Source organism: Argiope bruennichi, chromosome 10 (assembly GCF_947563725.1).
Source record: "Argiope bruennichi chromosome 10, qqArgBrue1.1, whole genome shotgun sequence".
Classification (NCBI taxonomy): Eukaryota; Metazoa; Arthropoda; class Arachnida; order Araneae; family Araneidae; genus Argiope; species Argiope bruennichi.
Genome location: NC_079160.1, coordinates 48,380,002 through 48,392,516, shown reverse-complemented (window position 1 = coordinate 48,392,516; position 12,515 = coordinate 48,380,002). Strand labels below are relative to the sequence as shown.

Here is a 12,515-nt window from a genome sequence, read left to right as displayed (position 1 = left end):
GGGAAAGCATCACGTGATTAATGACGTGACGCAACATGGCCAGCATGGCGCCATACAGGATGCGGGATCTGTCAGCGCTTCCCACATATAAATAAAAAACATTGAAAAATTTAAATGCAAGACATTTATCACTTTTTAAGAAAATAAAAGTAATAATTCAACCATGGCAATGCATGTCCTCCAACATTGGTTATGCAGCCATCAGAGCATTTCTAACTGATATATTAAATATAATGTAATATCAACAAATTATTGAAGAATAGATATATCCATAGAACTTTAACTACTGAAAGCAAATATCTTCAAACATTATTCACAATTATTCAAGGCATTTATCATTATTGAAGGACATAACATCACAACACGGTTTTGTTCATCAAATAATTAGCACCATTTATTAGACATTCACAATTTTGTTTCATTCAGCAAGCACTTTTGCTTTCCTTAAGCAATTATTGCTCAGTTTAATATCATAATATATTCCCATACTCATTTTTGTTATGAGGAGTAATGCCAGAATTTTTGTATTCATGTTAGAAGCCTCCACTACCTGCAATGACATGAGTTAAGATTCAAGGTTTATTTTCAGAGTATTTTGTAGTTTCCCATATGTATATATATATATATTTGCAATTTTCCATAATTTTTCATTATATATCTGTAATTCCATAGTTGGTGGAAGGTATAAATTATGCAATGTATAAAATTACTACATTTCAAACTAATCAATACTTTGCATATTCATAATAAGAACAGTTAGTAGCAAACTTGATTTGAGAGATTAATTGATCAACAAAACTTTAAAAAAAAAAAAAAAGCCTTTTAAATACAAAAAATATATTAAAGTAAAACCAGAAAGTTATTTATTATTGCTACAAAATACTAAGAAAAACTTTTCAGCAAATTTCTTTTAGAATTTGTATTATCCTCCCCCCCCCAAAAAAAAAATTCAAAAAGAAAAAAAATGTTACCTTGAATTTTTTCTACTAGGTGCTTGATATTTTCCAAATATACATGTGAATTATTCATCATACGATCCAATTCTTTCATTCGACTTTTAAGCTGATGCATGACTTTCTTCTGATAGTCAACATCTTCAGTTATGGTCATCATTCTAAACATGAAAATAATTTTGTTATTTAATAAATTTTAATCACCTGTTCATAAATTTTCACATTATGAAAAAAAAAAAAAAATGAAATTCATGCTAAGATACTAAGGAAATCATCAAATTATATAAATAAAGAATAGAGTCATTAACTGGTTAACTATACATGGCAAATATACACATTAAAAGCAATAAATATATACATCAAAAGCAATAACACTGAATTATATAATAAGTAATAAAAATGGCAATCAGAAGTATGTTTTTTTATATTACCCAAACTAATTTGTATCAAACGAAAAAAAAGATTGTTTTTCTTTTAATTAATAACACACTAAAAAGACTAATAAATAACTCATTTATTTTTATTTATGAGTATTATCATAATTTTTTCAACAGAAAATTTGTAAATTTTTCAAATTCAGTTGCCATTACTTAATCCTATTGTCAAAGTTACATCAGAGGAATTTCCTCAGTGTTTGATGAACTTATTTGCTATTGCTTCATTTTATTTATTTATCACATAAAAGATTTTGAAAACGTGGATTTTCAGACAGGTGAAAAAATGAAATATATACATAAAAAAAAGCCCCCCCCCCCCAATTTTATATCTCAATCAAAAAGTTTATTATGATAATTATTATATCTCAATGCATAAACCATTGATATATGGATGAAAGACAAACATTTGCTCATAAGAAAAGAATGAAAATCATGAAATATAGTTCAATAATATAAAAATGTTCTTCATCCTAAACAAAATGAGAAAGGTTAAAAATGCATATTAATATGCTGATAGATTATTAATAACAACCAATACTTCACTATGAATGATTTTTTTAAAAAGTATAAAATAACTAAACACAAATGAATTTGGCAATAAATGGGAAAACTAAATAGTGTATTAATAATTTAAGTAAAATATTCTTAAATATTAACTATCATAATGTATTTAAAAGTAACTAACTTCTTTGTACATAATTAAATTTTAACCATCACTCATTGAAAGCCTGCAATAATTTATTAATTAAATAAGTTAATTATCAAACTATCCATTATTGATAATTAAATAAAAAGTTTTATTTTTAAATAAAAAACTGTTTACTTTCACAGAATTTTCTTTATAGTTATATAATTCATAGAAATGTATATGATGTCACTCATTTGTGGTATGGTCTCTCTAGCTTCCTCGTGAGTTGCCAATTTCAATTGTCTCTAATTTATAAAAAATTGTAAAAACTTAAAAAATATCCAAATCCCTACCTGAAAAACACATTCATAAAAACAGACATAATTTCTTTAATTATTAGAAATAATTATACATTTATATGAAATAATAAAGTAATTCCCTAATATTTGCTATATATATTATACTTCAAATGGTATAATAAAAAGTTATTATAATAGGAATATACTTTTATAATTTACAATTAGAAGTGCTACAATATGTCTTCATTGATTTTATTATTAGAACAACAAAAAGTAATGATAAGTAAAAAAATTATTTTCTTTTTATTTACTCTCACTTTCACATACATACACAACTAGCTTGTTTCCATATAGTGCTAAATATCAAAATCTTGTAGTAGAATTTTAAATAATGACCTTACATTATAAATGTACATTGTATCATTAATAAAAGCAACACACACACACAAACACACACACAGAGAGAGAGAGACAGAGGGAGAGAGTGAGAGAGAGACAGAGGGAGAGAGTGAGAGAGACAGAGGGAGAGAGAGACAGAGGGAGAGAGTGAGAGAGACAGAGGGAGAGAGTGAGAGAGAGAGAGAGAGAGACAGAGGGAGAGAGACAGAGGGAGAGAGTGAGAGAGAGAGAAAGAGATTTTCTTTTAATAACTCGAGTGTCGAGTTCATAACAATATTTTTTTGCAACTCATGCCTAAATTTGTCATTTTTATTTAGTTTGAAGAAGTGTTGTTTTTCTGTCATTATCTACAAAATATTTTCTTGTTTCATTTTTTATGATTTGCTTATTGAATGCTTTTATTACTAAATTTTTAAAAATAATCTTTACCTGGAATTTGGTAAAATTTAGTTTCAATAATTGAATTCAATAATTTAGTTTCAGAATTGGTTTCATAATTTTCCACTTAAATTAAAAATATTAATTTGTTACCATGTCCACTTAATTCACTTCATTACTACATATTAAGATAATCCAAAAACACATTTAAAACTACCATTAGAGTAAAAATATAAAAATTACATTTCCATCTGTTTCTTTACAATGTGTTTCTCATTTTCAGCTTCTTTTTTCCCTCTCATATATTCTTGAGCCAACAGTCTCCAGTAATTATAATCCTTTTCTGATAAGCGATGACCTTTTGTTGAATCATAAAATACATTGATATCCTAAAAACAAAAATTACAAACATTATTAATAACTATTTAACTTTATAAAAGTAAATGTAACATATGTACATTGTTTAAAATCTTACTGCTTCATCCCTGCTCTTGCACAGTCGACACATTATACATCGATATATAAAGCGAACTGCAATTATTAAGTAACTGAAAATACTTAAAGGTGGTGGCAGACAAAGACGATTAGTGAAATCAACAACAAGCTGATAGCGCTGAAACCTCCAAATAGCATCAGTTTCTGCTTCCAACTTAGAAGCTGTAGCACTAGAAAAAAGTTCAGAGATTCGTCATGAATTAATCATAGAGATTATTTACATACTGAACTAAAGACATTTTATGAAAAGATAAATTTATTATGAATAGGTTGATGATATAAAAGCAGAGAAAAAAACTAAAAGAACAATTATTACCTGAACAAGGCGTATAGTAATGTTAGTAATATAAGCTTCAAGAATATAAAATACTGGATTGCAAATAAATATGGCCATAAGCCAGTGGTGGGGCATGTATAGTCATTATCTGGAAACAAAAATTTTCAGTTCAGATATGGAGTGACAGAGTAAAATGAATTAACTAATTATGCCAGTCATTAAAACACACACACATATGGATTAATGCAAATAAAATTTAAGTATTTTTTTTAAAGTTGAAAAAAGTCTAGAAATTGAAATTCAAATATAAGATACTTACATTTGCCGACAATGCAATAATCTGCATTATGATGCGATTTTGTAACATTGCATCTATCTTTACCTGCAATCATAAAAAAAACACAAATTTTAAATTTTTTTAAAAATTCATTTGCATCATATTTTTATTATATTTACAAAATATATATTTGTAATATTTATATTTTCAAAAGAAATTCAATTTCATCAGTATATATCGCTGATGAATAGAAAAGAGGTACAATTCAAAAACTTAAAGATTTTATTGAAACTTACAACTAAAAAAGGTATAAAATCATCCATTAAAAAAAAAGGCAATAGTAATTATAAAGCAAGAAGCATAAATATGACATATATTACAATAAATAAATGTAAATCATTTTAACCTACTCTTTATACCTAGAATAAGGTGAAGATGGTATAAAATGGATTATATTAAGCATACCAATTGTGCACATTGATGCCTCCCAATGTAGCTTAAATTGTTGTCTTTTCGAATTAATTTTGTATAATTTAATTTACAGGCAATAAAAAAATTTTTCATTTTGATATAATAAAATTATTGCAACTTAAGTGGTTATTAATATTTAATTTATTTCAATTAAAAAGGAAGCTTCAAAATTAATTGATTATTTTCTCATAAACTTTATATAAAGATTTATTTGCTGCAAAGGAAACAAAAAACAAATACAAATATGCATTTTTTAAAATGAGTATATCTGTAAATATATTATGAAAAATCTGTCATATTTCTTTGATGAAAATTAGTTTCACATTCTCTCTATATTACTACCGAATGAAAATCAGAGTTTGGACAAAGTGAAATTCATCACTGAACATCACATTGGCTCCACATTCCAAACTTCAGTTTAAGCGGGAACATTTATGTAAAGACATAAATACATTCTATTTATAGAATTTATATGTATATTATACATTATATATATATGTAATGATATTTTAAACTCTTCATTTCAATTTAATTAATTTACAAAGTTTTATCTTAATTTAGCCCATAGTAAGTTTATTCTCTTATTTCTTGATCCTATTCCACTTTCTCTACTTAATTAATTTAAGAGAAGCTTTGTAAAATTGCTGAATCAGCTAAATGCCGACACATTCCCACGCTCCACATGAAGGGATAGAAAAATGTCCAGTAAGCACATTCTTTTTAAAAGATCCCTGTGTTTCTCTTACTTGTGATTGACATGCGTCAGAAATCCCTATCAGAATGATAATAATATATTAGCACTGTAAAAAAATATTTTTCCTATCCATACCTCTCTCTCTCTCTCTCTATATATATATATATAATGAAAATACATCCTATTTATTGACAAAAAACTATAACCTAATATTTTTTCCTTCTCCTTGTCATTAATTGGGTCTTTTTTATCTTTAAATTTCAAGTTCACAAAGTTTTTTTTTTTTAGTAGTAAAATGTTAAATTTACTACTGAATGCATTTGATGAGGAAAAAGTGTTTTTAAAAAGCAGCACCCTTTTTCCTTTACAACAGCAGAATAAGAATAAGCTTTGAGACTGTGCATGCTCAGCAGGACAGGTGATACTTTTCTGATTATAATTTACACCATGCGAGATGGTACTATTCTTTCAAAAAAGTTCTCTCTTTCTCTATAAAATAGGGTTCACCATTTTTTTTTTTTTGTTTGGTTGTTGCTTTTTCTTTGAACCTTCAAAACTCTAAAAGCAATAGTGTAGGATTGCTGTTGAATTTAGATATCATACACAAACCAAATGAATTAATAATTATATTCATATGCTAAAAAAAGTTTGGGATGCTGTAGTTTGACAATGGCTACACATGAACTATTTCTGTTTATTTTAATTCCAAGAATATGCGCTTGATACCTTTTCAGATTTTATTCAATTATAATAAAACATTTCTCGTATTTAAAAAAATATATTGCACTTCAAGACTATATTCAAATTATAACAGTTGCAGTTTACAATTTTATTTCTCTTTCTTTATTATGCAGTTTTTGTTTCTGTTATTGTATAGCAGTTATTCAGAGGAATTGTTGTTGGGAGAAAGTCAGATGAAGAGGCCTCAACTATTATATTTCAAGCTGCATACCTTCTAATTCTCCAATTGGTGTTAGAAATAGAGAAAACCAAGCTCTGTGGAAGGCTTGCCTAAAAAGTTCAAGTGTAAGAGGATAATCAGGATACAAAACAGCTTGAAGTACAATTCCACCACTGATGATTACAAGCAATGTCATACGCATGAAATTCACAAAGTCGACTGTAACCTAAAAGTATAAAGATTTCATGAAAATTAAAAAATTAATGTATAAATTAGGGGAAAAAAACCTTATACTTCTTGAAAGTTACATATAAAATGTAAACTTATGGTTACAGACAAAAATTTAATAAATAATAATATCATTGAATAGTATTGTTTTAAACTTAAAATGTGTAGTATTTATATTAATTTGACAAGTAGTAAGTCAATAACATTAAAATATGTATCTAATATTGTGAATTGAAGAGTTATTTCAGTCCTTAACAATTCATATTGATATATAAGTTAAAGAGTTTTTTTAAAAAAAAGAAAAGATGCAAACAGAAACATTCTACATCAACCAAATGCAACAATTAAACTGGAATCAATCATTTCATTTCACAATATTATGTATTTAAAACTGGGATCAATTCTATAATTTACTGAGACAGAATTTATAATTAATAAAATATTCAACTTACCATAAGTCGAACTCTGTACAAAAGTGGTCCCAATGTTGGCGAAATAGGCAAATATATGGCAATGAGTCGATAGAAAAAATATAATAGTCCAATGCATAGTATAACTTTGCCAGTATATGGTTCAAATATTACACCAACATTCAAAACTCTTCCCAAAACATACAAAATGATAAAAGCTATGATTAACAGTATCTCCAAACATTTGAAAAACAAAGGTACACTTGTGTATTTCTGAAAAAGAAAAATATCTTTAGAATTTTTTTTAACATTAGAAATTATCAGTAATATAAAAACAGTAATACTAAAAAGAGGAAGTGGGAATCAAAGGAATACCATCACAAAAACTAACATATGACATCTCAAGCACTAATCAAAGGTTGTTAAACGCAAAGAAATCCAAATGTAAGAGAGTGCAACTTTAAAATAGGAATATTATTCTAGCTAAAAGTAATCTGGAAATTATAATCAAAATTAATTCTTTTGAGAAAATGATGAATTATATTTTTAAAAAATTCTTCAGAATACATTAATTAGTGCACAAAAATTAGTGTTTGATGTTCTTAAAATGATATAATCAGAAAAATATTTTCTTTTTAACACAAAATTTTTAAAATTAGGATGAAAATCTTTCTGCAGCACATACATATATTACCCACAGATAATCATGCCTGGAATGTTGTATGCAAATTAGTCATAAATATGAAAAGAAAGAAAAAATCTACATAAATGATCTTTTTATTTTATTATGTTTGTAAATTGCATTTAAACTAATTTTTTTTAAATAACTCTGTTTTCTCAAAAAACATTAAGAACTTTTTAAAATAATCACAATATTGTAGTTAAATTATAAACTTGAAAGAAAGTAGAAACTATAATAATACTATTATAGTTTCGATTGAAGAGTAAGATTTCTGACAAAAGGCATATTTGAAAATTTACAAGGTAAGCGATCACAATTTAATAGAGATTATCATGGCAGTTCTTATTGAATAAATAATTCAACACTATATTCAGTAAAACTGCACTCATATTTTTAAATTATAAGAAAATTTTAAAAAATGCATCCTTAAATGCAATGACTTACTTTATACAAAACATAAGTACGTCTAATGTATTCAATAGCAATGAGTGATGTCCAGGAACAAACAATGATGTCAAGCTCTTTGTTTCCACAGGATGGCCATAAAACAGCCATGCTGAAAAATCCTAGATATATCATATAAAATATCTGGAAGATAGTAAAAATTCAAATGAAATACATCTGGGAAAACTAGAAAAACATTAAAAAAAACTAAATCAAGAAAACTTACTTGAAAAGTCCAAAACTTTGTAATAGGTGCACTCCACATTAGGTAAATCATTCGGTAGAGTGGAGGAGGGGAATGGATGAAGACTTCTTTCTCACGCAATAATGTTGCAACTTGTTCTCTGTGGTGACCATGGCCAAAGTCAAACGGGCTGACTTTATCATTGTTCTTGAGATAGACAACACTACCCTTAGGCCTGCAAATAATACAAAAAAATTAAAAACCTAGAGTATCATCTATAGGACAAAAAGAAAAATGAATGAAAATTAGGATTTTTTTTTTCATAGTCTTTTAAATGGTCCAATTCAAGATATCACAATAATGTACAGCAGAAAAAACAATGTTCTATTAGAAGCTGCAATTTTTAATTGCCTAACTCTTTCTTCAAATGTAGTCTGCTGACAGAGATATAAAAAAACTATTACATCTTTCACAGTATAGCTTGGTTTACAGGATAAGAATTTTAAGGGACCATGATATTTTCCCTAAGGACTTCATTCAGAAACATCAACAATTATTAAGAAAAAACAGAAGGCTCCTAAGATTTTATTTAAATTTTATAAATGATTAATTTTAATTGAATTTTATTTTAGTTATTATTAATTAATACTTTTGGTTTCTCATTCCCCCCCCCCCTCTAAAATTTGGGATCTAAATTTTTTTTAAACCAAAAAAAGCACATTACAAGTGAATGAAGTTTTAAAAACTTTAGCATTGATAAATAGTACAAAGGATGAAATTTATAAATTTCTTAAAATAAACTGCCTGGAAACCATTTCAAATATCAAAAATAGCTATGGTAAATAAAAGAAAAGAAAAAAATGTTTCATAGGAAGATATTAGTCCTGAGTACAATACTATTTCATTATTAAGAAATGCATCTGTTACAAGACAGATCCTAGGCATATGGCAAGGAAATGAAAAGTCTGAATCTGATCTCGAGACAGAAAAAAATGCAATTTTGAGCCATATTGACAAAATAGTCTTATTTTTATGTTTTTTTTAACTAACTAAATTGTTTTGCATCACAAAGGAACATTTTTTGATGAAATTCAATCTAAGATAGAAATGCAAAATTAACAAAACTAAACAAGATGAACGAATGATAACTATTATGTGAAAAGATAACAATTATACCTTATAAAATCACAATCCTTTCCTTGATTTGACTCAATTAGGATTTCATCTTCTCCATCTCTCTCATCTCTTTCATCATCAGAATCAATATCTGAAATTTATCAACAGTTAACATTTATTTCAATTATTTGGGAATATTTCCAGTATTTCTTTTTAAAAATCAACTTATACAATTGAAAAAAGAAGGGCAAAAAAAACCTGATTATATATATAGTAGGGTACATTATTGCATGCTATTAATATGAATAAATGAATGATAATCAGACAACTAAAAAGTTTGAAAATATCCAACATTAAAAAAAAAAAAAATAGTATTTATGTATATTACCAGTAGCAGTATGCAAATCCCAGGACTGTAGAGGATCCATTTTAAAGCGTATCCAAATATACATGGGGAAAATGAGGAAAGCACATAAGACAACCTAAAATAGATTTAATATTAAAGGATTTCAAACAAATAAAATAAGATTAAATATAATTTATAAAAAATATATTTATTCTAGATGATCTTTCTGCAAATTATCTTTAAAGTAATAAAGGATGTTAAATAAATCTAAGTATAACTGCATGAAAGTTGGAGGCTAACTAAACGATAGCGAAAAAAAAGCCCCTAGCAGAAAATAGAATGGTAAAAGAAAAATAAATCTTTAATAATCAAAAGGCCCTACTACATGATATACCATTCATGGCTTAGAAAAGTGCCAATATAAGGGCATGAAAAAAATTTAAATTTAATATCCAATAGTTTAACTTATTAAAACGAACAGAAAAAGCTCTTGGTTATTAAGAGTTAAGAAAAAGGAAATTGTTGTATAACAGTAAAATTTCTAAAGTTTAAGAGGGGGGGGGGGAAGCATTATTCTCATTAGAAGTTTAACAACAACTAATAAATCCTATTGAATTTTATTTTATGTAATCATTTAATTTTCAAGTACTACATTAAAAAAATCATGAACAATTACTGTTTGTGCTCCCTGGTTTTTCATAATTCAATTAAAAAAAAAAACTACAAATGTAATGAAAGAAACTTATATGTTTTGAAGATAAAGCATTTGTAAGTTCACTGTTTTTAATCTGCATCCGACTTATATTAATTCTCAATGCAGTTCTTTTGCATTAGATTGATATCCTGCTATTTAATTAGAATTTTTAGATACACAGAAAATGATACTATGCTATTATCAGAATATGAAGAATATTCATCTGCTTTCAATAAAAGGGGAAAATTTTATTTTTAATGTAGAATAAGTTTTACGAATTGAGAGCATTATTATTATTCTATCTACATTAAAAAAAAAAAAAAAATAGAAAATCATTTTTTTTGTCAAATCTACAAAGAGTCAATTGTATGAACCAGTAAATAAAATTTAAAAAAAAAATTAAATATTAAGTATATAAAAAATGTTGGAGGAAAATTATATTAAAACTCTGCATGAAATTCAAGTTAATTAGCAAATGTGCAGTACCATGATTAGAAATTTTGTAGAAGATACCTTAAACCATTGAGGAAAAGTTACGACTCCCCAGGTAAGATCTCTTATCCTGATGTTCCCCAAGAACAAATTGGAAAGCCATTTCTGACAGCATGTGTGAGAAAGGAACGTGCGATTTTTAGCATTAGCAGCAATGTCTACAGCTGTTTTGTATGACCAGTCTGAAGTTTCTTCACTTAAAACATCATAAGCTCTACAAGAAGAATCTTGGTAACTGGCGTCCAGGACGCTTGTTGCCATTTCAGAAAATTCTCTGCAAGAAATAAAAATGCACTATTAATTTCTCTAAATATATGGAGTGATAAGAAGTTACAAAAACAATTAATAAAATAATTTTATAAATGAGTAGGAAACAAATCCAAATATGAGATGCAAATAATTAAAATTATAACTATTTGCATTATAAAAAAAACATTCTATAAATAGTGATTAATTTGACAGTTACCAAGTTACAAAGACCAGACAGAAATAAAATGAAGCTTACCAATAATAATTTGAAAGTTTGAGAAATTTCTTAGAAAAAAATGGGCTGCAATCATATAAATACAAGCATAGATGAAAGACTCAATCCTCATAGCAATCAAAATATTATTATTAATTCCCAGAATCAATTAATATGTTTATTGATTTATTTATTCATACTCCTAATACAGTTTGAAAACGTATTTTCTCAAAATTTAGCTATAATATTTTTATAATTACAATTTTAAAGCAATGCATTAAGTTCCTTTATAAAATTTCCTTTAACCCAGCCTCTCTCACTCTTATTTTGCAATTGTCAAAAGACGTTATTGAATGAATCCAAAATAAGAGTGCATATGTCAATTAACCAGTAGCAACCTTATGCTAATCACAAACTATAATTTGTATAGAACTATTTATTATTGCACATATAAAAACTAGTTTTTAAGGGAAAAAAAACTATTATGATTAGAATAAGGTAATTTGACTCAAAACTAGATTAAATATAAATTTTAATGATAAGAATTTTTTTGAAATATTTTAAAAGAATAACAACAATTTACTTACCTACTAAGTGTATACAACTCTTGCTTTACATTTGTGTCATTCACATAGTCCTGTAATTTTTCATAAATCATTGACACTATCAATGCAACATGTATAGGTTGATCAGAATGTTGCCATAACAGCTTAGCTAATTTAGGTTTGTTGGTGAAAACGGCCCACAGAATTAAAATGCACAATGATTTTCGCTCTGCGGCTGAAGGATCGACTGTATACATGCCCATTGCATTTACAGACATTTCTTGAGAATTGATGAAATTGTGGATACCTGTGCACATCTCAATCAATAAATTCAGATCTGAATCAATGAAAGTTTTGCTGAATTTGGTGATCTGCAGAAGAGAAAATCGACACATAAAAATACAAAAAGAATTTATAGATTTAGAAAATTATCAGCAAAATAATAAACAGTAAAATCTAAATTATAATTTATACCTATATTATCATATTTTAAGTGACATTTTCAATAAAATTATATCAGTTTTTATAAAATTGAAAAAAAATGCTCACAATAAAAAATTATATTTCATGCAGTTTGAGTTAATAAATGTACTGCTAAATAATTACAATGTTTATACAGTATTCTCCAGGCTATATTAATCATATTTATAGAAATACTGGAAACCTAGCAATTTGAATAAAAAAAAAAAAAAAAAGGCTCCA

At 26.5% G+C, this 12,515-nt stretch overlaps 1 protein-coding gene across 3 annotated transcripts in view; it reads right to left on the bottom strand.

Annotated features, from left to right (window-relative positions):
• LOC129988372 (transient receptor potential cation channel subfamily M member 7-like) overlaps positions 1-12,515 on the bottom strand; it is a 120,238-nt gene that overhangs the window by 7,472 nt on the left and 100,251 nt on the right. For all 3 annotated transcript variants that reach the window (XM_056096586.1, XM_056096587.1, XM_056096585.1), the window contains exons 11-23: positions 11,856-12,184; positions 10,827-11,079; positions 9,662-9,755; positions 9,334-9,424; positions 8,200-8,392; positions 7,974-8,117; positions 6,890-7,120; positions 6,261-6,435; positions 4,186-4,248; positions 3,906-4,014; positions 3,570-3,759; positions 3,338-3,483; positions 972-1,114 (exon numbers count right to left, since the gene is read on the bottom strand). In XM_056096586.1, the coding sequence (XP_055952561.1) occupies positions 972-1,114; positions 3,338-3,483; positions 3,570-3,759; positions 3,906-4,014; positions 4,186-4,248; positions 6,261-6,435; positions 6,890-7,120; positions 7,974-8,117; positions 8,200-8,392; positions 9,334-9,424; positions 9,662-9,755; positions 10,827-11,079; positions 11,856-12,184 (2,161 nt within the window). The remainder of the gene's footprint in view (positions 1-971; positions 1,115-3,337; positions 3,484-3,569; positions 3,760-3,905; positions 4,015-4,185; positions 4,249-6,260; positions 6,436-6,889; positions 7,121-7,973; positions 8,118-8,199; positions 8,393-9,333; positions 9,425-9,661; positions 9,756-10,826; positions 11,080-11,855; positions 12,185-12,515) is intronic.